This window comes from Dinoponera quadriceps, unplaced genomic scaffold (genome assembly GCF_001313825.1).
Source record: "Dinoponera quadriceps isolate SergipeBrazil2010 unplaced genomic scaffold, ASM131382v1 scaffold707, whole genome shotgun sequence".
Lineage (NCBI taxonomy): Eukaryota > Metazoa > Arthropoda > Insecta > Hymenoptera > Formicidae > Dinoponera > Dinoponera quadriceps.
Genome location: NW_014555450.1, coordinates 2525477 through 2551431, shown reverse-complemented (window position 1 = coordinate 2551431; position 25955 = coordinate 2525477). Strand labels below are relative to the sequence as shown.

At 45.0% G+C, this 25955-nt stretch overlaps 1 protein-coding gene across 2 annotated transcripts in view; it reads right to left on the bottom strand.

Moving 5' to 3' along the window:
• LOC106744295 (hemicentin-2-like) overlaps positions 1 to 25955 on the bottom strand; it is a 104933-nt gene that overhangs the window by 7458 nt on the left and 71520 nt on the right. For both annotated transcript variants that reach the window (XM_014618947.1, XM_014618948.1), the window contains exon 4: positions 4659 to 4872. In XM_014618947.1, coding sequence (XP_014474433.1) covers positions 4659 to 4872 — 214 coding nt within the window. The remainder of the gene's footprint in view (positions 1 to 4658; positions 4873 to 25955) is intronic.

Below are 25955 nucleotides of genomic sequence, written 5' to 3'. Positions count from 1 at the left end.
CAGATGAAGTTGCGCAACATGGGAACAGAGAGAGAACAAAAGTTCTTCCCTCACCAATTCCAACCTGCTATCTTTCACTACATAGAAACAGTAAGCATTTCAATAACATAGCATAGACGTAGTACTCAGGTGTGCTGTTCTAGACTTAATCAATACACGCCTCCAAAACGTAAAGTTTAGGAGCAAACACTGAGAGAAGTTATAATTATCTTCGGCCTCAACTATATCCTTTTATGATTATAACCGCAAAAATATGAATAAAATAAAACATTATGCATGTAAAGTTCTTATCACTGACGCTACAGTAACACTCATTAGGAAAACTATTTCCCTATAATTTTTTCACTATGACGATATAGTCACAAATACCATATATTATCCTCTTAATGTAAGCCTGAACTAAAGGGATTAGCATTCTAGAACAAAGCCCTAAGCTGCGTACATTTGTTATTCCCGGAATAACAAAATATTCTAACTCGATGGATCGCCACTCGGTGTTCACAGATATCCAGCCGTTGTTCCCCATCGTCTATCGAAGCGGAATGCGGAACGGTTAATTCCGGACGTGGAGCGTTAATTTTCTAACGGCGCTTCCACCCCGTCCGGTGCCGTACGCAAAAGCGTAATAAAACCGGCATAAATATCGCGCGACAGGGTATCGAGGCAGAGGGGGGAGAGGGGGGCAGAAGGGGATATCATCAGAGCAATAGCATCGGGCCGCTGAGAATTAATAATTCAAAGTCTCTTTCTCTCTCTCTCTCTCTCTTTCTCTCTCCGCAAAAGAAGCGTCACGTTTAATAATACGCGGGCGATGCGCACGCATTCAAGTATCATTCCGCGACTTATCGCTGGCGTGCACGGCCGCGTAATTAAATGGGAAGCTGCGAGCCCGTGTAAATTCGAAATTCGAGATGTTACGCGGAGAATTAGGCAGCTTATAAAGTGCCGCGGAATACATCGTGAGCGCTCCCTCGCGCGAAGAGCGCTGTTCGCCGGTTAGCTTAAGGACTCGGTGCCGCCACCGAGCGATCGAGAAATCGGAATGGCTCCGCCGAGAGCGGCCTGGTAATCCTCGAAGGGCGAAATATATAATAACGGCCGGAGTTCGAACAAATGGACGAACGCTCGCGCGGCGAGCGGGCGCGGCGCCCGCTGCGCGCCGATTGTATTTTAATGAGTGCTCATTAAGGCCGAGTTTAAAACTATCTTCATTTCAAAGACAATATCACGATCATATTGATTCGAAAGTTATGCCGGATTCCTTCCGACTCGCTGCCTTCATTAAATTCACCTTTCCCCGAGTTCTCATTCTTGGTACCTCAATTGGATCTTCTCTATTCAGCCGTCGCGCGCGCGCGCGCGCGTACGCTGGTCGATGTATAAACGCGTTTCGACAGGTTTATTTCAATTTTCTTCGCGAGGCCTCACCTCGAGTCCCTTTCCCTCCCCCGATCGGCCGGTCGAAATTGCGATCGAGACCGGTGAGAATATTACATCCGCGACCGTTAATAACCCAATTGTTTTCCCCGCGGCCGCGTGATTGCGGCTCGGGCTGCGGAACTTAATGAACCGAGTAACGAAAGTAAATAGAACTCACTCGTCAACTTACTCGTGAAAATTGCTTCGGGAACTAACTAAGAGAGATCGCGTGCTTGCGGACGCGATAAGATCGCGTTTGAATTTCTTCCCAAGTCAAACAATGAAGGAGACAGGTTTGCTCGAAGAGGCGGAGGATCTCCCGACACGTGTGGCGGCCCCGGTTCTGCTTCATTAGACATTCTACCATTTCGGGACTTTCGCGCGATTGAATGGTCAACAACGCGAGAACGGCCTGAATTCAGCTCGGATCCGCACAGAAAAACATAAATATTAAAGGCACGCAAGAAAAGACCTTAGTTACGTATAGCACGCCAAGATACCCGGCGCGAAGCAAAAACATGGGCCGACATCTCGAGAAAATTACGATGCTGCATACATAAAATATGTACTGTCAGGAATTAGAGTACACATTATAAACAACTTGGCATAAATTAACTCGGTGTACGTAAACGGGGAAACGTAATCAGAGCGCGAGCGAATCGCCGCGTATGAAAGTAAGGACACCGGAGATGTGTAACTTGGAGATGTTACGCGCGTAAAAAGCGTACACGGATTTGCTACCGATTTAATCTGGCAGAAATTGTACTGCCCGAGACTTTTACCTTATGCTGAATCTTTAATTGCACAACACAATATAACCAAGATCGTAAAATAGGCCTAATTTTAATTTTAATAATATAATTTACTTCTACTTTGACACCGACGATGTTTTAATTTTTGTTTTCACCGCTCACCGTCGAAATAAATTGTTCGAATTAGCCAGAAATTAAATTGGTAAGATTAAAAGTGTTTAAGAGAGGAATATTAATAAAGGTCAGTCTTCGGTGTTATCATTCGAGCAGGTTTTTATTAGGCTATCCAAGTAGACGCAGAATATCCTTAAGAGCGTCAAAGTAGCATTAAAATTTCGACTCTAGCTGCGCCTTTGGAATTTCTGAATTATCCTGTTAACAATTATTAATTAATAATAATTTTGGTTTGTTTGTTTTACGTGCAATAAAGTTAACAGAATAGAATAATCAGAGCGTTGGAAGTTATAAGCGTTAACTGACAATCAAAGTTCACCAATTAATAGACCCGAGTAGCGCCGGTTAAAGCAAATTTTCCGAGATCAGTTTTTGCCGTATTTCCGCGAGTCGAGCCGTAGTCCTCGAAGCGCCTGTATTCCGCTTTACGGCGTCAACTTTCGCCGTTTACTCGACGTACTGACACCAACCAGCGTCGGTTATATAAAAATCAGTCCGTTCAATACGGAGGCTGATCCGTCGCATTCGATATCTCAAATTGTTTTCACCCTCCGTCGCTCTCCTGCTAGGTGCTAAGAACATCGGGAGTAGCGGCGTCTGTGTAGAAATTTATCCGATGTATTCCGAGGAGGGCTAACAGTACATAAATATGAAAGAAGCGGCCTGCTTATGTAAACGTAATTCGGCAAAGAACAAGGTCGAGGAGGCCGAAGCGGACGGACGCTGCCGGGGAACGTAACATACACACGAAACATGTTACACACTGCCTGTCGGATAATTCTCCGGGATATCTCGCGGATATATCGGTAAAAGTGCTCGACGAAATATTCTCGAGGGGTAATATTGACTTATACGCTGACGGTGCTTTGTTCGCGCGGTAGCTCGGGCAAGAATTTCCGAAATCACGTACGAGAGCGCGATGAAGAGTGCCGAAACTCAAAGGGAAAAGGGCCAAAAGGGTGAGGCGTGTGGCGGGGCGCATGTTGCGCTCGCACACGGGCATAAATATCGAGGGCGCCTAAGGAAAAGGGTGGCGAGAGGCCGCGTAATACCGTGCGCGAGCGACGTCGAAAAAAGGGCACCGAAATCCCGAGGAAATTAGATAGCCTCGCGCATAAGAGACGCGCGCCGGAAAAAGCCGAATCTAAATGCAAATATGCGGGAGCCGCGCGTGCAGCACAGGGGGGAGCGACAGAGAGAGAGAGAGAGAGAGAAAAGGGGAGGAGGGAACGCGGCCGTCGACGGGAGCGTATTTCATGAAATTCCCGCGACAACCGGAAAGTATTTTCACACTATCGATCCCCGCCTGTGTACCGCTTAATAAAATCTAAATAAAAATACCTATCGCCAGGTGACGGCGCGGACGCACCGAAACGCTGAGGCTTTCGTCAACTTGCACTTAAATCGTGGCTGTCGACCGAGGGTGGGATAGAGAAGTTATGCGAGGAATGTCTTCTGGAAAATGCGCGGAAGTGCACAAATTGTCAAGGTAGCCAGGTAGAGACGATATAAGCAACACGAGAGGGAAGAAAGGGAAAAGAGGAAGAGAACGGGAGAGTTCGTACTACGCTCATAGACGCGCTCTTATCAACAGACCGACGAAAATATTCTTCGGCTACGGGTTGAAGATGCTCTTCACGGTTCTCCCTTTCTGCGGAAAGCCGAGATATACGGTACATACGTGCGAGTGCACACGAGAGAGCAGTGTGCGTCACGTTTACACGCACATGTACACGCACATTGCGCGTCCCCGTTGCTACTCGTCGACCGCCAAGCCGGTATATATTTACCTTGCGCACTGCGTGAGTTAAATATGTAAGAAGGTGGCAACGGAAAGGTGTATACACAGAGGAATACCGGTAAACATACAATATACCGAGACATTGTTCGGCTTTTGCTTCAAAAGAACGACGGAGAGTAGAGGACGGGGAGGGCCAGAGAGGGAGGGGAAAGAAGAGAGGGATATAATTTTTCATTATTCGGTCAGCTCGCCTGTTTACGAGCGCACGCGAAAGCAAAAACATTAACAAAAAATTACCGAATGAAAATACGTCCAGCGCTGTTAATTATGAGGCGAACATTTTCGCCGCGAGGACTCCTCTGTATAATATAAAGCCTTCCTGCCTCAAACACGAACCGTTCGTTACCGACGTCCGCGGGATTCTCCGCGGAAAGATACGAGAGAGAGAGAGAGAGAGATACAATGACGCGCGAGAGATGCGAAAGAACGCGAGCCTTTCGAGTAATAGGAGAACGCGACTGAGTGTGTATAATTGATAATTAACTCTCCCCGTGATGAAATTTTACTCTTACCGACGACCTCGAGATACAGAAATATACTCGTGGGCGGGTGAGTAGACACTTGGCACTCGTACAGCCCGGCGTCCCTCGGCTGAACGTATTTTATTTGGAGAGTCCAGTCCTCGCTGTGGTGGAAATGAATCGCCTGAAACCGCTCGTCATTGGCGTACGTCGTCAGTCCTACGGTGAGCAACTCCTGCACGTTCTTCCGCTTGATCCACGACACCTGCGAACCGGCAAAATGACAAGGGGGAAACCATTAGCGAAGGTGTTCTCCGATCTGTCCAGCGTTCCGTACGGAGGGGCCCGCCGTCTTTCGACGGCAGACTTCGCTCGGAAATAATCCGCGCAACATCATTTTCCCTCCGCACGCTTAACGAGAAATCGAATTTTCATCAAATCGCGCGCAACACAATTTCCATCATCGCCGTGGTTCTCGCCGTGTTCATTTAGGAGTTTTGATGCCCGTCACTAAAACTTAATACGATGAAAATGAAGCGTGCGCGCGGCGCGCACGAGAAAAATGAAATATGAATATCACGAAAACGCACTACTCCGGGAGTTTAATAACTTTTGCGTGTTACTTTTCGCTATCCGCACTGTCGGAAATTTTAGACCGCGCGTTTTCGACCGCAGCGGCGAAAACGAGGGGGAAAATAGGGGAAAAAACACGGGGGCGAAGAAACGAGCAAAATAAACGCGAAACCTTGACACCGCTTTCGTATGATACGGTAATTGGAATATAGATTGGCAACACAGCTGTCACTGTTAGCCATAACAGTCGGTGACTACTGTCCGTGTATAATGAACAGTAATCACTGCCCGTTCATAACGGTTAGTAACTAGCGCTCGACATGGCGATCCGCAACTACTAATACGTCTGTAGAATACAAACAGTAACTACCGCGCGCAACTATTGCCGGCCTCGCAACTAGGAATACCCGTTATACATTAATGGCCCGTGCCTTAATTCTGCGTGTGTGTGTATATGTGTGTGCATCTATCGCACGGAAAATATCGCCCTCGGAAATAAAGCTGGGGATGTCTCACGTGCCTCGAAACATCTGAGGAAATGCGACGAGGAATTCAGCCTCTGTCTTGTAAAAATGGGTTAATGGCGGGCGATAAATAAAGCGCGAGATCGCTGTAATTTTTGTCTTCTATTCAGCGCCATGTTTCAGCATTCGCGCGAATTCAGAGTGCGACGACGTTATATAATAGTTATCACGATGCGTGCAATGCGGAAAGAAGAACTTTACTCGTGCCCACTCGTGAGTGCGCGTGTAAATCTTGCGAGTTTACAAACAGAAGTTTTCCCCGTTTGCAAAAATATCGGTTGGATTTTGGCAAAAAAAAAAAAAAGAAAAAAGGAATATTTCTACGAAAGCACGCTTCCCAGTCGAGTGACTGAGTTTCCAAACATTTCGGTTTCGCGGGAATCCGATGTTTAGTGAGATTTTTTTCGGCAAGGTTTTTCGCAAAATCTCGTATTTGCAATTTCGGTGAACCTCTCCTCCTCCTCCTCGTCGCGACGACGCCAAGAGTTTCATATCACCGCAAACACAACGCCTCGCGTATCGCGGGCTACCTCGCGTCTCTCCGCACAAACACAATTTCATTTCTTCGCAAAAGGAATCGCCGTGTCTGTTAGTACGGGGGTTTCGCGTTCCCGCATATATGTTTCCGCAATTTCCAAATCCGCCCCTCCCACCTTCGCGACTGGGGATCCGTCCGCGGGATTTTGCATTCCGAAGCCTCACCACGTCACGCGATCAATTTCATCGGCGCGTGCACACACGTCGACGAACGCCCGTCTTGTCCGCGAGGTCAACGTAAAGACGTATCACTCGTATCTCAAAGTGATGAGAAAAATTTCGGAAAAATGTATAAATCGATCTACACTGCACTCAAAAGCGGCACGAAAAGTTTGACGATAATTCCGATCCTGGATCAAAAGTTATTCCGTTTGAAAGTCGCGAGGTGAAACGAGTTTGACAGGAATACCGTGAAACTTGCGCCGCGTACACATTGAAGCATTATCTAACTCATTGCTCGTGTAATTAGAGAAAGACTGACCATTCGAGAGATTTACCTTTTAAGTAGTGAAATAAGTGTATAGAAGCGTAATTTTCTCCCGATAAATACTAAGTTTATAAGCAGTCCCCTCGATGGGCCATTGAAAATACGACACCTGATGAGTGATGGATCCTTAATGCTCGGAAACGACGAGTACATCCATTAGCCTGGCCTTTGTCTCACCGCGGTTGATTACGAACACCTCGCCGCGGGGCGGTCAGGTGCGCGCATGCCTACACCGAATTAGGCGTTATAAAGTTTGCAACGTCAATAAACCACTCAACGTCGACAACTATTAGTACGTACCGGATGCTCATAACGGACAGTAACTAAGGAAAACTTGCAACGGCCAGTAACTGCGGCACACACGTGTACGTATGTACACACTACGTACCCACGTACACTGACTCGCGAGGGTCAGTAACTACGGCACGTCAATAACGCCCGGTAACTATCGTACGTACTTCCGCCCGACTCGGACCACCTGAAAGCCACCAAGAAGCGCCGTCAGCCAGAATAATCCGACGACTGTGCCGCGAGATGATTGTAGGGCTCGTGACCGGAATTGATCGTGAACTCCAAAGGAGCTGGATTCCTCTCAATAACTACATATATATATTTTTTTTCTTTCACACTGTGTGTCACACGTCATCATCTATCTTTCTTTCTCTCGTGGCAAATAAAAGTATATATATCTCAGCACGGGGATGAAAAGTACCACGATACATAAAACATTTCTTACTTATAGAAATGAAGAAGTATGTGCGCCACGAGTTACGCGACCATATCGTCATCGTCGTTTCCCAGAGACGTTCCTCGCGATGCACTTCCGCGTGCTACGTACGTAATTTCGTACGTGACCGCGAGTCTCGTCAGGAAATAACACCAAAATTAAAATTCCACGATTGTTTGCCTGTTTGAGTGCTCTCTCTCTCTCTCTCTCTCGCTCTCGCTCTGGCTCGCGAACGCTGTTTCGCATCTACCCGCGCGGCGCATAAACCGGCGATGTTTGCTCGCAGGAGGGATATACCATAGAGAAACATCCCGCGGAGTCGATCGGAAGACATATCTCCGTAAGAAAATATTTTACGTTGATACGACTTGGCCGGTATCCATTTTCGCGTTTCTCCGGACGGAAGTCCGCAGCCTGTAAAACCGGGCGAACGAGTCCGCGTTCGCTGGACAGGACGTCGCGATAGTTAACTTTACGGCGCGTTCTCGAGTGCCGGGCTAAAGAGATTTAGAGTGATCTTTCCTCGTTGAACTCGAGAGGGAGAGAGAGGGGAAGAAGGAGGAGGACAGCGCTTTTCCAGCGCCGCGTCGATCGCGATCCACGACATCGAAATCGCTCGAGTGCGGTCGATGTCAATAAAAAATCGCGTCGTAAACACTCTCTAAAATGTCCCGACAGCGGATCTCAGGCAATTTACGGAGGGTCCCAAGAAGGACATGCGGATTTCTCTCTCTCGGTGGGGTCGAGTCAGAATGCGTCTCTCTGTATATTTAACACGCAGGCGGCGTCTGCAAATATAGAGCGTTCTTTAAACAGAGCGACGAAGTGCTCGTGTTATATCCGTACGCGTACATACACAGCGGAGAGGAGGTACGAAGAAATTTACATAGGAAATGAAGGGAAAAATTTTTCTGGAGAAACTTTCGGGGCGGAACGCCGTAAAATAGGCGAGGAGAAATGGCCGGGGAGCTGGATGTGACCAACTCCTTTATTCCGTGAAACGCGTCCCGCTCCCGGCTCGGCTCGCGTGCTTTATCCGTCCCATCGTCAGTATTGTAATTACGAATTAATTATCATACGCAAACGGTGCGGCACGATTAATTGATATCGGGCGGTAATAGTAATAACGAAGTTTTTTTACATTTTCACGCGCTATTAATCGCGTACTTTCGATTACACTCGAGTGTATCGTGCTTAATCTCCCTTGAAGTCGATTTTATAGGATTCAAGTGCGAGGGAGTAGTAAGAAAGAGGAGTAGGGAGAAGCATTTATTCGTCCGCAATAATTCAGCGTTATTTACGCGTTGCATGCCATTAGAACTGGATTTTTTTTTATCCTAGCAAGAAAATATTTTATGTATTTTCTAGATGGTCGATACCCATTAACTTGTTACTTTAATGGAGCTGTATTTTGCAAGCATTTTGCAAAGCGCCGTGCAACGCGAAAGGCGTCGTCAATATAATATACACTCGCAAGCTTTATCGTGTAGAATATATATTCCAACCTTTTCGCATAAAAAGGTTTAAAATAATCCCCCCGCACGAGAAAACACACGGTCGACATAGCCACGGGTTACGACGTGCCTTAAATTCGAGGTCCGAAGGTGCGCCGGACTCGAAGAACGTAAATATTAAACAAGCACCTGGAAAAGATTCATGCGTGCATATAACGTCCCATCTCGCTTTATCTCCAACCGGATATAATACTTCTTGAAACCCCGGGAAAGTTAAATACGGATATGCGTAATAACTGTGCAAATAAAAATGAAACGAGGAAGATTTATGGTTCTTCAGAAATGATTTTATCATCTCCCACGCCACAACGAAATTCTCTCTCCGGGAACCAAGAACAGTAAGAAATTTCGGTGGTGTAATAATTTTTCGTATGCACAATCTGTCTATTTAATTATTCAAACTACTGGATCCAACAGAAACGACGTCGAATATTTGAATGGGCGTTTCCAGTAGAAAAATGTATACAGAAGAAAGTGCTAAATTCAAGTAAATAATTACTCCATTACTCCTTAGCAAATTTTTGGATTAAATAAATTTTACTTAAATCAAGTAAACATTATATGAGTGAAAAAAGTGTAACATCCAAGTGATATTTACTTTAATCCAAGTAAAGATTTACTAAGGAATATTGGAGTAATTATTTACTTGAATCTCAAGCTTCTTTTTCTGTCTACGTATTACGAAATAATCTGGCATCTTCAAGTTTTAACGGTATAATGGGTATCTTTCAACGTCATGCGTTATTAAACGCTTTTAATAACGCGTTTAATAATTGATTACTTTTGTACGAGCCGCGCCTCGTGCAAATTTAATATCTTTCGTTATTCTACAACGTAAAAACTCTTCATTACAGCTACGGATGTGTTTCCTCAATTACAATAGTGGCGTGACAGGTAAAATTGATACGAAACACGAAAGAGACGAGCGCGTATTTTTTTTTATAAAAAGTCACCGCGTCCTTTGAGGGATGGAAACGACGGATACAGGTGCAATATCGTAAACACGATGCGCGCTCAGGCTATCCGCCTTCATCACTCTGTGCAACCCATAAAAGAATATTTCGTGATATAAGTATCGTCGGCTAAGTGGTCAGCCATTTGGTGGATGACGTAGGAGAAAGGAATGGGATGGTGATGGTGGACGAATATAATAATCAATATCCGCTTTTAGATTTTTTCCGAAGAATTTGGCGATGCCTAAAAACGATCAGTAACGTCGTAAGAAGAGCTATCAGTGGGGGGATAATCCGATGAACGCGGCGCCGAACGATGGCCCCGCTCGTAGACAGAATTGGCCCGTCGAAATCGAGCAGGAAGTAGAAGGAAGAGCTCTGTCCGTGACGATAGAATCTCTCGGCCATATATGCCTTTATATTCCCCGTAAAGTTCTAAGCACCTGCTAAAGCGAAATTGAGGGGGCTTTTTCTCGCGGAAAATTGAATCCCATCGATCGCACGCCACCTATCGGCCGGACATCAGTGTGGACATCACGGTTAACGCCGCTTAATCGAAGGGCTTCAATCAACCGGTACGACCCCGGCGTCGTTAATTACCATTTCTACGCAATTATCGCGGTTTCGCCCGGTGACGAATCAGTCCGTCTTCCTCGACTCGGCTGCGAGCGAATGTTCTCTCCCCTCTTTGCGCTCGCTTACCGCTAAGCTTAGAAACCTAGTTTAAACAATAATGTGCCCGAAAATCAAGTGTCAGTGTGAATGTAAGACACCGATATAGGCTATGCTCCGATATTTACTATCGGTACTGAAAATTTCTAGTGTACGTAATATGAACTATAGATTTTCTACTGCCAGTGAATATCGGAACTCAGCCATAGACGGCTGAAAAAAGCATTACGTAGTTTCGGGATTTACCATCAAAGATGCTACTGCGTTTTGTTTGACATTATGTTAATATCGTGTGTGCATATACTAGTGCATAAATATAGTAAAAACATATTCGCTACCGAATGTACAGAGTATATTTATTTGGGAAATTCTCCGCATACACAGACCACCATTCGCCTCTTTCCTCTTTTAAATAATTGGGTGAAACTCAGGCATAGTTTAATAATGCGGACATAAAACGAAATGCTTGCTGTCACATATATGCTGATAGCGAAGATGCAAATTTAATATGACCAAGCGAGGACCACAGCCGGAGAATTAATTCACCGTTCGCGACCTTCAAGTTCCATTCCGAGTCAAGAGGAGAACCATTTGTATTGCAACTGGCATTATAACCTTGACAGATAGTCACTAAGGGCTGAGTGACGTGGAGCCGCTTAGGTAATGATTGCGAAATTGTCGGAAGACGCGGGTGAGATGTATTAATGCGAATGACAGAAATTGTTATTGTCGGCATGACGCGGACCTGTCGGTTCGCGTAACATAATCACGAACGGCGTTATTGTTACACGCTGCCCTATTCAATCCGAGAAGCGTTCAATATCGATCACCGATTCGCTTAGATTATCGATGCTGTTCGGCCGTTTGCGTCGCAATGTTAACATGTAATGTAATTATACTTTCTACTCAAATAACGCGCGAATAAGCGTGCGAATTACACAATATTCGTTGTAAATATTTACGCGATAAGGAGAGCGCATTTTCACAGATTACAATTCAATATCTGGTAAGAATGTCCCGCTGGATTTCCAACCAAATTGTACACTTCTATCTCTAACTTTAATTATTTACTAAATCCTTTTTTTTTTTTAATATACCAATAGTCATTCTCTTAGAACACCTGTAAATATAAACTTTTCCATTTTCATTTAATCGTTGACGAAAGATTTTGATTTTCCGTAGATATTCAAAATGGTAATAGCTATTGCCTAACTTTACATAACGATGATCTTGAAAATTTGAGCACATTATGGATATTCCGGTAATTATTCTGATTCAGTAACACACCGTGCAGATTGCGAGGGAGAATCTGTCGAAGGAACATCATTATTACTCGGCAAACGGCTTCTTTTGAATAAAACCGTTTTTTTCTCCACTACTACCAAAATGAAAAAAAGCATCTGAGCTATTTAATGAAGGCCCAGGACTCAGTAATGAACTTCGTCGGTATCGAGCGACCTTATCATTCAAGCTGAATCTCTCGGTCTGATTTCACAAACAATTTCAGACGCAAGCTTCCCAATCACTTCGTATGGTCGTAGTCAATGAACTGTTCCGAGTTTCGGTCGAGATTTCGTCTCAATAAAACGCTCCATTCCGACGTTCGTCTCAGGCCAGCCGAAACTTTCGTCGGCTTCAATTCATTATCGAAAGAAGATATGTATATATAAAAAAAAAAATATATATATATATATATATATAACACACATAACAAAATCACTGACGTTTGCTTCGACAAATGACACCACGCGTGGATTATACAAATTATCATCCGTAGCAATGTTTTGGAACAAATAATTTATATTGACGTGCCCCCAATTCATAAATACAAACAGGAGCTTCGCGCCTGTAAATACAAACAGCAATTTCAATCGGGACAGAACGCGTCGTATAAATTTCACACAAATCTGAAACAAAACAGATTACATTGGCCAATTATAACGCCTCTCTGTGCCGGCTCTCTCGCTATCAATTCTACCGTCGCCACCTGAAACGGGGAATCTGAATATGCGCTCGGACGATAGTCGGCTGTCGCGACGCGGCCTGGAGACAGCCGGAATGGAACGCGAGACCCGGAAGGAGCGGGCAGAGACATTTTTTCACGGCGAGATAAGATCGGGTATGTCCCGAAACGAGGTCCCCGTAACTTTCCCCTATCTGCCTTATTTCCTAAACTACTATCCCACCCGCCCGGCCAATTTCTCTTCATCCCAACGTCGGCCAGCCGCGCACGACGTCGCAACCCCGAACGGGTTCGCGCAATTTCCGAGATGAGGCTTCGAATGTTTACTCCGCTGTCTGCGGATATTTTCTTCGCGGAGCCTTTTATGGAGAAAGCCCAGAAGGAAGGGTGGTGAAGGCTGTTTAAAAGCCTTCCGAAAGAGGAAGCTTCGGCGCGCAAGGCCGGGAGCGAGAGAGGAAGAACGATCGCGCTGCTCGCGGAAAGCCGGTGGAGCGGCTGGGGAAAACAGGGGACGATGGAGCTTGGGATGCAGAGCGAGACGAAAGGGAACGAAACGTGAACCGGATAGATGGAGAACGAGGGAATGGCCATCGGTGGATTCTTCTCGCATGCTTGCCGATTGTCGAAGCTGCGGCAGCAGCAACGGCCGCCGCTGCCTCTCGGGACAGACGGACGAATTGAACCGGCCGAAATCGACGTTGCGCTGTGCCCGGAAAAGCGAGCGCACTAATAACGGCGCTGCGCGTAATGGGAGATTCATTAAGCGGCAAATTCGATTTTCGACTAATTATGAGCCGGGGCGAGGTGTTTTCGCGAGGCTCGGGCGTGACGGGGGGAGACAGATAGAGAGAGAGAGAGAGAGACAGCCAGTGTGTCGTCTCGGAAATTTAAAGCCGCTTACAGCAAATCCGGGACGAGCGGCGGCGCGGCATCGATGACGTAGTAAGTGATCGAGATGCGCTTAACGCGTCAAACGTGATACACGTTTCGTGAAGAGAGCGTATCGAGCGCGATTATGACCGAGGCACACCGCCTTGGCGGGGGAGCGGCACTCGCGGAGGAGGGCGCGGTTACATAGTCATCGGCTGCAATTTTACCCGCGTTCGAAAGAAAATCCATTGATGGCGCCTTCGGGGGGCTTATCGTATCTGGTCTCCGGACGCGCTTTCAATCTTTCCGCGTCTTAAGAAATGCTGTAGGATTATCTCGTAAAAACAGGCATTTTTCCCCGCGTAAATGAAAGCAGAGCTCGCCGTGACGAGCGTATCGATTCGTGACGGAGACGGTATGGATAATTGGCTTGATTTATTAGAGAGAGAGAGAGAGAGAGTGAATGAGAAATGCGTTAATTATCGCTCTGGGGCTGTGTCTTCAAAGAGAGTTAAAGTAAGTTATAAATTTGCAAGTTGGAGAGCGAAAAATTGGTTATAAAGAATTAGTTTAGATAGAAGCGAAGAAGAAAGTATAGCTTAAATTACGAATATATACAGTTGAGTCCCGAAATGTCGTGTGTCGCGTAACATCATCGTCATTATCACACACAAATGACTTGAGAAATTTTAGGAACTATTTGCTCCTTATTGTCCCCGGAACGCATAAAATTCGCTCTTAGGCAAGTTGATCGTGCCACCTGTTCGGATTTTAAGTGGGAGGTACGAAGATAAAATATAAATCTATCTAATTTAAGCTATGTTTGAGAAGAAGAGAGAGAGGGAGGGAGGGAGGAGAAAAATATCAGAAGTGAAATAAAAATGAAAATACAATTCGATCCGGTGAACGGAGCTTGCGCATCAAAGAGAGGGAGAGAGAGAGAGAGATAGAGAGAGAAGGGAGCTTAGTCAAAGACTGAACGGCATCTAGGCGTTCCTTGATTATGGAAATTCGGTTAACGACTGAGTTCAGATGCGATTAGGATACGGATAATATAATGGACGTTCCGCTTTAGTCGAAGGAGAATCACACTGCAGGCTACAGATTCCGCGGATTAAATCTGCGCGAAAAGTGCGCGAACGAAAACGGTTCGTCGCGACGACGCCGAAATCGACCGGAAAGCTCTCTCTCTCCCTCTTCCGCAAGCTCTAGAGGTCCGGCCATTATTCGCCCCGGAAATGTGCTCGCACCTCCCGCGGACAATCGGAGTCAGCGACGCGCGTGGGGGCATTATTATGAAGTTTTCGATTAAAAGCACTCGCGGCCATTCCGTAAATATTTTGTCTACAAGTAGTTCGCCCGGCATGTTAATGTCTCTCAGACAGCGGGATGGTGCGCCGCGCGCGCAGGAGGATTCCGTTCGGTGCGAGCTCCTACGGATCATTAAGCTGCTTTAGCGAAGTGATAAATACCCCCTGCACTTTACAGCTTCCAGATACAATCTCTCTTTCCCACCGGCGCTCCCCTTGCCTCCCTTGGCCCTGCCCGGAGCCTCCGGGTGAGCGCGGTAAAACAAATATCATGTCATCCGTCGCGGTACATATTTCCCCGTTATAGGACAGAAGATATTTATTACCGAAGGAATTCGCGAGGGAGATAAATTTCGGAAAAGATACCCGCGGCTGCAAGAGAGCCGACGACGAAGACACGAAGGGGTTGAAATAACCACGCCCATATTCTAATCGATTGTATCGCCCGGCTTGATTAACGAGCGCGTCTCCGAGGCGGATATCCGGCACGGGGAAGAATGAGTCGCGTCGCGAAAATGCGCCGAGATGGAATTCAGCGACGCGTTCGTTAATTTCGTCACGCATAATTCCTACCGCGAAACGCTCGGTACACGTTCTCGCGCGAGCGAGGCAAATGACGCCTCGAACGATAAATGCTACACGCCGTGATGGTGGGAAGNAGAGAGAGAGAGAGAGAGAGAGAGAGAGAGAGAGAGAGAGAGAGAGAGCTGCCGGGGAATAAAATAAATTAACTCGTCGGCCATGAGGAGAAATCCGAGAATACATAGTACTATCAACCAATTGAAATCAATCTACCCCGTCCCGGCACGACCGCATCGACTAACAAAGTCCGCGCCGCTGTGTATACACGAGCGTGCTATTCCCTCTCCTTTGTGTTCCCGAAGTATCGTGATAAATATACGCATTCACGGCGGCGGAAACGGCGATACGTATTTAGCACGCGCTGTTAACGGTAATGGTGACTCACTTCTTCTTAATCTGCTCTTAGTTTCGATTGGGTCGCAACCACGCGTGCATCCCGGATACTCTCTCGAGAGGATTTCTCTGAACGGTCAAATATAGCGGTCTAATTGACTGAGAGTGAGAGAACAAATTTCGTTATAGCGTTTTTCCGGATTGTAGTATTTATTACATTTAATATAAAATTAAAAGGGTTTTTGAAATGTTTTAACCTATTTTTGTTGAAAATGTCGATATTAAAAATGACCCGAATCAGTTCTATTGGTAAAGTTTATTTAACATTAACGTTCCCGGCGACAATTAAACTGTCTTTTTAATTTGAAGGTAAATAATAATTATGATGTTAATCGCTATATTGTGAAATGGATGAGTAATATCATCTTTGAAAGGAACGTACACGCAGGGAATTTTTCTTGAAAATATTAACATATGTGTGAACTGAAAAAGTAGTCCGGCTAGAATATATTTATAACGTCGAAGCAAGGCAGCATGGAAAATTTTGGAAAGCAACGCGAATGACACGATTGCAACCGCACATCGCTGCCCAGACACCACGGTACATGTCACAAACACAACGAACAGCGTCTTTCCGCTGTTCTTATAGAAGTGCATGCTCAGTAATATTGTACGTTACACAATAGTTACTATCCGAGATAAAATCTCCTTTCCCACACTGACAATAGGAATAACGCGCAATTCAAGCTGCAACCTCGGAAATGCACATATCATGAAAGATTTTATTACTTTTCTGACATTTCCCTGTGCGCATATATATGGTAAATTTATGTAGAATTAGGTTAAAAATATATCTGATCAAACTATTCGTTTATTGTTGTAATACATTAATGTTCAGTATGAGTACATTCTAGTCGCGCAATACAAGTCCAGTCAATTGTGCTATTGGTATACTCGATTATTCAACAGAAATTTCCAGAAATTTCCAGCGTGTACGTTATTTCAGATATTTTATATAATTTTTACCGTGCGCTATGCAACATACATGATATTTTGCAGGACATGCAATCTGAGAGAATTATACCGCATTGTAGGGAAAATTTCAAGTAAAGTGAGAATTATTGATTTTTCAAGTGGCTCGTCCAGTTAATTAATAACACGGCAGGGATATCGTAATTCGTTACGCAATGATATTAGAGAGAGAGCACGATTTAATAGTCTATTAAATATAATTAATTACCGCGTTAAAAACATGTTAAGCCGCGACGACCTCGCGCGACAGGAGCAAATCAGAGATACTGCCAATTAATTATACAAACGATTTTTGCCTCGTCTCAAGTAAAGCCGCGTGTAAGACAATAAAATCGTTAATTAAGGGCCGCATTATCAGTCTCGGCATCAATTTCTATTTATCTCTCTCCCCCCTCCCCCTTTCTCTCTGGGGCGTCGCTCGTTCTCCGTTCTTCCCTTCGTTCTCAAACTACCGCAATAAATACAAGGCCCCGTTATACTTGTAACCGACGCTGCTTAGGTATAATAACGCCATTCCCTCTATATCTCCGACCCTCCGTAGTAATTCCTCCCTGAGGCAGTTCCGCGCGAGGAAAATTAAAGAAGAAACGTGTATATATAATATATGTGGAAAATACCACTTTCATGAGGAGAAAGAGAGAGAGAGAGAGAGAGAGAGGCAACCGTACTTCGAGTAACAGTCTCGATAGTGGATATAAGGTACGTTCTTGCACTTAACAGCGTTACGTGACACTTCATTAGGCGTTAAAAGACCAATTTTATCGCCGATATAAATGGACAATAATTGCGTCCTTGCTTTGTGAATTTTCCTCCTCACTTTGCAGTCACGTCCAATAGATTTCCTTATCTAAGATTAATTTGCATCAGCGCCCGTTCGTTCGCCCGTCGTGTTTCTCTTTCTTTTTATTGCCGACAGCGCGCCTCATTCGCGCCGCGATAAAATATACATCTCGTTGAGCTGTATTTCCTCTTTCTCGAGCGTCGCGTTGCGCTCGCACACGCGCGTAACGCGCGGCTCATTGACCAGATGTGAATAATATATATGCGCGTAACCGAAAACACCATTTTTTTTGCAGATCACTCTTAATTCACGCCGCGGCATGATATGTGTGCTTCGCGCGGAGTGCGTTCCACTTTCTGGCCAACTGGCGCTTGCGTCTGGCGTACAATGCGATTTGCTTAAAATTCGAGAATGCAAATAACATCCTTCTGCGCCAGCCGCAAAGAGAGAAAAAGCATTTCAACGGCCTTGCAATATTTTATTATCTCGCGTTCCACCATTCCGTCTCGATGCGCGTCGCTATGCACGAAATGAATGTAGATTAACATACGCGTATGCCATGAATATTTTCTCTCTTTATGCGTAAAATCCTACACGGGATTTCGCCATCACCTCTACGTCGAACCATTACTAGATACCGGATTTTCGATATCGGCCCGAAACTTGCAGCCAGTGTTAGCTCAGCATTCGTTTGCAGCCGGATGATCATTCGGGCCCAGTGCCGGTAATCTTCTGCTGAACGTTCGCAACCATGCACCGGCCAAGAGCGAATTTCAAGAGTGTAATGCTGTCGACGCTGTTTGTAGAATATTATATGAAATATTAATATCAATCCCGAAAGTGCAACGCGAACGAAGGAAAAAAATAGTATCAATTGAAGACTAATATTTTCTCTCATATGCAAGCGTCTGTACAGTTCCACTAAAACTATCATATTCTTATTATTCAAAAATAATCTTTATGAATTGAAAGGACAAATTATTGGATAGGGAGAATAATATCTTTCTTTTCTTTTAATTTAATTCTTAGTTCTTAGAATTTTTAATTTTTATTTTAAAGATATCGTTCTTTTTATTTAATATTTTTTCCTCTCATTTGTGAAAATTATTGAATAACATGGATATATTTTAAATGGGACGCTATATGGAGCTTTTTCATATGTATAAGAGCAAGTTATACCTTTATAAGAGATTACATATTTCGGCTTATACATGAGAATACGCATCTTCAATAGATACTCGCTGTTTATGCACTGGATTTAGGAAAAATAACTGCACGGAAATGTCCGTGCGACACTTTTTCAGCAAAATAGCGTGAACCTTCGTACTTTACACGAGAAAAATTACAATCGTTCTCTTCTATTTAAATATATTTTGGAAACTCTGTACAACGATATCTCGCGTATGTCACGTATCGCGATTATACATTTAAACATGTCATGACATATACATTTAAACATGTCGTGTCATGACAAGAGCGACCGGTGTAAACGCGTGAGACGCGCGATGCCGTGAAAAATTGCGTTTAAATCGTGTTCATACGTTTATTCTTCGCCGGGATATGGCCATTTAAAGTTTTCGAGAACGATGTACACTAAACGTGTTACAACACATGCTTTAACATTTATTTCCCATTGTTATTAAAATGTCATTGATTTAGAGCTCTGGGACGAATTCCCTGAAGCGCAAATCAATAAGTACAGTTTGCCAGGGTTTCCTACAACTTTCAAGCCGCGTATTATACGTAAAATTGGAAATTGTACAAATAACTCTAGTTTTTTTCGTTTCTTATCAAAATCTTCCAACAAGATGCACGTAAAACTTTCTGTTTTCCGCAATAAAATTGTTGAACGTTTTCTATTCGTGTATCTAAACGTATTCTAATATCTCTGTGTAATGAGATGTCGTGTACACCATATTGTAATTATACACGTGAACACGTTTCATGACAAGATCACACGCAACCGACGTAAACGTGGCGTATAACGCCGAGAAAAAAAGCATTTAAGTCGCGTTTAATTTTTCGCCGAGATACGGCTGTTTAAGTTTGAAGTTTCGAAAACGATGCACACTGAGTTTCAAAACAGTTTAAACACTTTTTTCTTGCAGTTCAAAGAGCAAACGATGGTCCAATGAGAGATCTCGTTTTCAAGAAATAAGTTCTCTCGTTAGACTGTCAGTTACGTTCCAAACTAAATTGTACCAAGGAAGAAATTACTCAATTTTGAAACCCAGTATACACCAGTCGTTACATGTTTTAATAATCTTATTCGGTATTATCATTAAAGCGTATTCGACATTCTGAAATTTGTGTACAATGTCTGCATATTAGTCCTTAATATCACAATAGTTTTTCATAAAAATCTTACTTTTAGTTTAATAGACATCAAAATAGAGGCAAATATTAATAAAAATAGCAAGCCAGTCTCAGGGAACGCGTGTAAAAAGTGTCAACTTCAGTTGTAAATATCTCCATTCTCAAATGGCCAATCTCTTTCTAATTGCAGGAGCGGTTAGATAATATCCGAATATATACATAGTGCAAGTTTGATCGAATTCTTATCAACCTGATTTCGCTTCACGACGCTCCCTACAACGCACATAACGACATCTGATGTATGGCGTGCAGCGAGCGTAGTGGGACGTGCGGCGTGTCCGCCAGCGATTTGGCATCGCGTTAACAGACGTTCTTCATCGCCGCCAACTTCACACCTCTCGCTTCAAAGCGGCGCGCACGCGACAAAAGAGCCGCAGCACGCAACATTGTAGTCGGACCTCGGTTACTCTCGAACGATTCGCCACTCGTAAATGTTCCCACGTAGGAAAGTCGCAACGTCGCGTGGAAAATTGTATACGAAATCTGAGACTCAATATTTTGCTATTGTACCGCTCCCGATGTTGGAATGTCCGTTCCTCTATTTTAACAATTCATTTAGCGGCATAATATACGGAGAAATCGATCTTCTTACTTCTGAGAATTGAAGATAAATCCACGATTGAGAAGTTTAATTAGAAATGGAACAAATATTATTAGACATGGAGTATAATTTTCCATTTATTGTAATATGTAATAGAGTAAATCACAATTTATTCATAAAATAAATTATAATGTAATTTTTACAAGCTACGTTTGAGTTTACGTTGTCGTTACATATCGACATTTTTAGACCGTATGAATATATAATATTTCGGCTGTATGACTACAAGAATATATAAAGACACCTCTTATTACAGCCCAGTTTATTCTGATATTTCGGGTTTCCGCGGTGTGGAGAAATGCTTAATTTAACTTTCGAGTTAGCGCCGTGTCCTTCGTGGCTACATTTCCTGGAATCTTGAAAGCCAAATTAAGCGGTCCAGCTTATTAGCTCTAAAACGAGAAAGCTTCCGGCTCCTCTCAAAGAAATCACGCTATTAATGTCGTGCCGTAAGAGAATCGTTCTTAAACGTTGCGAACCTCGTTGCACGAATGAGCATCCAATGAATCACCCATAACGCTCCAGAAATGGACAACGGATTCTGAATCAGCAGTCGGCAGTCGTAAAAATGGTGATAAAACGGGCCAAGCGCGCTGACTGCGACGTTCAGTTGCGTTGTGGGATGCATTTTGCATAAAAACGATACTAGATAATTCGAGAGGAGCGTCCCGTTCAATCAATTTCATTACCGATACGCACCCTTTCGAAAACGTGCTATCGCTTCGAAACGCGTCGCACGACGTATGAGCGCGCGCGCGTGTGTATATGCAAACGCCTGCGGGCTCGCGCGCACACACACGCACGTGTACGCGGCCAGAATACACGGAGGCAATCGCAGACCTATCTACCTATCTACCTACCGACCTACCAACCTGCCTACCTCTATCTACCTACTCATCTACCTATCCTACCACAGCGCACAGGAATACTTAACTCCGTTGTGTTGCGCGAATTCTGCGGTCTGCATTTGCATCCTTTTCGTTGGCGCGCGTCCATCGGTTTTCCGGATCGATAAATGCCTATGGGCCGCGGAATTAGCGCGATCGGCTCCGCGAAAAATCGGACGGCAGTTAAGACAAAAAATGGATTAACCGCGCGCTCATTGTCCCGTGAGTTCCAAACGCGCGGCGCCCGACCAATTTCGATCGATCCAACAGAGCTCGCCGACGCCAATAAAAGCGCCCCTTGAATGCATACACCGCCGTATCCATGGCCGTCTTTTACGCGCGTGCCTTTTTCTCTTCCTTTCTCTCTCTCTCTCTTTCTCTGTCTTTTTTTCATGCAATTTTCGCGGAATCGCCGCCGTTGCACACGCGTTGCAACGATATCGGAATAATTCACGATACAGATTGTATACGGCTGTATTTATCGAGCGCGAAAGATCCTCCCCCGCGTGCGGGAGAGTCATTTATTTATTGTTTGTACCTGCACGCGCTAGGGCAATTTTTTCGCGCGACCCACGCGGTCGCTCTCGTATATGCGTGCACATGTGTATTCATACTTTTCCCTCTTCCTCGGCCCTTCGCTCTTGCGCGAATTTTCGAGTAATACCGGCGATATATGCATACCCATAGTGAGCACACGAGGACGCCCAACTTGATCTGTTTATACGCGGATGTAAATGCACACGGGGAACCGACGAATACTTATGTAGATGCAGCGTCGCCTTCGCGGCCTGAGAATTGCAAAAATTCTCTCTCTCTCTCTCTCTCTCGCTCTCTCTTTCCAGGATCGTTCCACCATCGAGCCAAAGAGCATCCCGTTGACATTTAATTGTCCCGGCGTATCGTATTTTGCTTCACCTCTTTCTTCTTCTTCTTCTTCTTCGTCCTCCTCTTCTTTTTTCGTTTCTACGCATTCGTCGGAACGCTCTCATTGTCCTGGCGCATTTTGAGAAACGCGGCGACGACGGTGTGATGGATGTGCCTGTAATTTCGCGCACGTGGAGGAGTATCCTCGGGCTGGTAAATTTGAATTCATTATTTATGTATAAAATGCGCCGCGTGCATTTCACACATAAATAATGAAGTCACGTTCTTCCGCGATGATATCGGGTTGTTGTATCAACGACGTCCTTTATAACGAACGATCCTGCTTATGTTAATCTGTCTCTACTTTTTTCGCAATGGAATACGAAGTATCTCGACCGCCCGCGCCGGTCTTCGATTAAACACGCGCGCGACTATCCTCCTCTCTGGAGGCCATATTAAAATTGCAACCAAGAAAGAACGAAAGAGGTACATAGTGAAAAAACCTTTTCCTCTCGTATTATAATCGGTCCTTGTTAAAAGTTCGTGTTGAATTCTCAATGTAACCGTGTGTGTTAACATAATGTGATTGTGTTACTTGAAAATTTGAAAATTGATATTCAACATTATTTTACGTTGAAATACAATTTATATGAAAGCATTTTACATTTAGCGCAAAAATGATGTAGTTCGCGAATTTTTCCTCGGTGAAATACAGAATTGCCATCTGTTAAATCAGCATGTTTTATGTGTTAAATATCACATAGAAATGTCGCGGGCTGCATCCGGCGGCATTGTTGCGTCAGATCGTGTCGCACATGTGAAATATTAGGTAAGGTTACGAAGTGAGGTACACGAGTGATAAAACCGGTAGTAAGGCGTTGTTTTATAAAGTAATGAGAATTATGCCTCCTGCGGGCAACGGCAACACGTCACGCGTCTTAACTTAGTATTGTAACTTACTAGAACTGCCGCATCGTGGAAGACTGGATATTAACATCACACGCGCGTGTCCGTGTAACCGAGAGAAAATGTAAAAATAATATTTTCTTTTAATTACATTTCGTATTATAAATACGCATTTTCCTTACGCAAAATTGGCTTGCAAATAGAGTCAGTGTTATATTTTTTGTGTTAATGTTTAATATACTATTTGTGTTACTTCCCGACACATTCGTCTCGCTTTAAATCGATGCGAAAATTTGAGTGGGCCATTTGGGACGCGTGAAATTTGTTAATTTAACATGACATTTTTCATTGTGTACTATTGCGCGTTGGAAAAAAATTGATCGTAAAAAATGTATGAGATTCAAGTTACATAATTTTTCGTTTTACCAATATGAAACCTTTTAACCATCTCACGCCATTGTGAGACCGAACGAGGTATTTCTCTGTTCGGTGAATAAACCCTCCCCCTCCCCCCGCTCTACCCCGATAATGGACGTTGGCAACGCAAAATGCGCAAATTGATTTATAGCGCTGCGATTTACCGGTATTTCGGATCTCTTATTCCTGCCGCCGCGCCGCTCCGTAGGGTGGCCACCGCCAGAATTTCGTAGATCCCGCAATCCACTGCACTCGCGCGGTATTTGTCAGTTCTCACGTTATGCCACACATGTTCGCGCGTGATAGTAAAATTCACGTCGAATATATATATCCAACATCCGAGCCCGTCGCGCACTTTCCGATGCGATTTTTCGCAGCCATCATACGCGTGGCACGGACTGAAGGGGCGGGAGGGGGGAGAGGATTGAGCGGCTGAGTCTTGCTCCTCAGAAAGTATCGACTGCATCGATCGTGCATGTGCAATTTATGTGCAACGAAACGGCCGACGCGTGATTCCCGCTCGTGGCACGAGCGTTCCCGTTGTTCATCTTCACAATCGACGATACTCGCCCATCGCTCTTTTATTTTCTCTCCTTCCTCTTTTTTTTTTTTTTTATTCGCTCGAATCGTCCTTCTCCATAAAAGGAATTACCTCGCTGTCACCTGCGACATCGATTTATGTCCCGGGGAACCAGTGATGTATTTCAATGAACGATGCGACAGAAATATAAATACCGTTTGAGCGGTCGAATCGAAAAATTATCAACACACGCGCGTACGAAATTTACAACAGCTCTCCTGTTATGACGGCGGTACTCGGCGGTATTCGTCGGGTATGCGGAGCAGTAATAGCGCGGCAAATTAATAAAAGTCACATAGAAATGGTAATTCTAGTTAATATTCAAAACGTTGTATCAAAGGGTCGAAGTAGAGGTAATTCGTCGCGTGTGAAACACTCAGGTGAAAAAAAAAGAATCGAGATCAGAAATAACGACTCGTCAAATACAGTCGGCGTAACGTACGTCGAAAAGAAGAGTTAGGTTGAATTCGTCTGACGATAAACAAACCAGACGTATTTTGGCGGAAGGAAACAGAATCCCTCGCTGTAACAACCGGATTTGGTCCGATAAGAAGCAGAAATTCTACTTCCTTAAATCAAAGTGTAAAATGCGTTCGGTTCGGCCGAGCTTCTTTTTCCCCATGTACCATTCCGTAGATCGAGCGTTACGCGATTTTCACGGGGAAGAAAACGATTCGAGAGCACGGCAAATTTTACGCTGACAAGATCGAAAATACTCGGTCTACGACGTGGCACACAACGAGGCCGGCCGTGCAAATTGACGGGCGAGCTCCGCGTCGCGCGCGCTATTTTATTTAACCGTCGAAAAATGACGTGACAACGATAACGCGCATACTTCATCTTTCTGGCAGGCCTCGATGCACCTGCTGCACCAGCCGATGCACTATGTACTCTACCGAGAGAGTAGACTTAAAATTCTCCGGAAGTCGGGCGCGCCGGGTGCTCCGTCGGTCGGTCGGTCGGTCGGTCGCGATTTCTCGTCTTACAGATGCGCGCGAGCAGGTGTGCGCTCGCACCTCCGAATACCGAATGCCTCGGCGAGCATATAGCTGTTTATCCGCCGTAGAATCCGGCTCTGCCGCGACTCACGCTTATTGAGCGATATCCGGCTACGAAATGCAGCGCACGACGTGGGGACATTCGCGACGCCCGGGCGTCGCTTTCATGCGCAGCCGATCCCAGGCGCCCAATTACCGGGATACAGGTCGTTAGCGATTCCCAAAGAGAGTTTTCACCCGCGCACAATGTGACCGTCCGCGCTTTTCTCCCCTTCCTCCCGCGCGCGACCATTCGCTCGTCCGCCGCCCTTCCGCACCCGCCAATCATACTCTCCTCCCTCTAACCCTTCGCCGTGAAAATGCTCCCACCGCGCGTAACGAGTTACAAACCGCGAGCACTTGGCCGTTGCGGCGACGGTGTCCCGCACTTCCGCGCGGATTACTCCCCGCGCGCGTGTTCGCTCGAAGGAACGAAATGAAAATCGACTTTCCGCGAGAGGAAAACCGTCCGGGGAGGGGAGGAGATATTGCGCGCAACAAAAGCCGCGGCGCTCGCTTTGATTTGAATATTTTAATGGCACCGTGTATACGGCCTCTTCCACGGTGCTTCAGCGCACGGTATTAATGAACGAGGAATGTGCGCGCGCGCGCGCGAGAGAGAGAGGGAAAGAGGCGAGTTGTGCGAGATATTTGTTCTGCCATCTCTTTTTTTCACTCAGCTATAAGTCGGTCGCTTTCGAAGGCGCGACACAGGTGAAAAAAAGATTGCGTTTGATGTGATGACGACGCTCCGCGCGAATACGAACGCGCTGCTTTGAACGCGACGACAGGAGCGCGCGCCGAGTGAGTAATTATTTCATA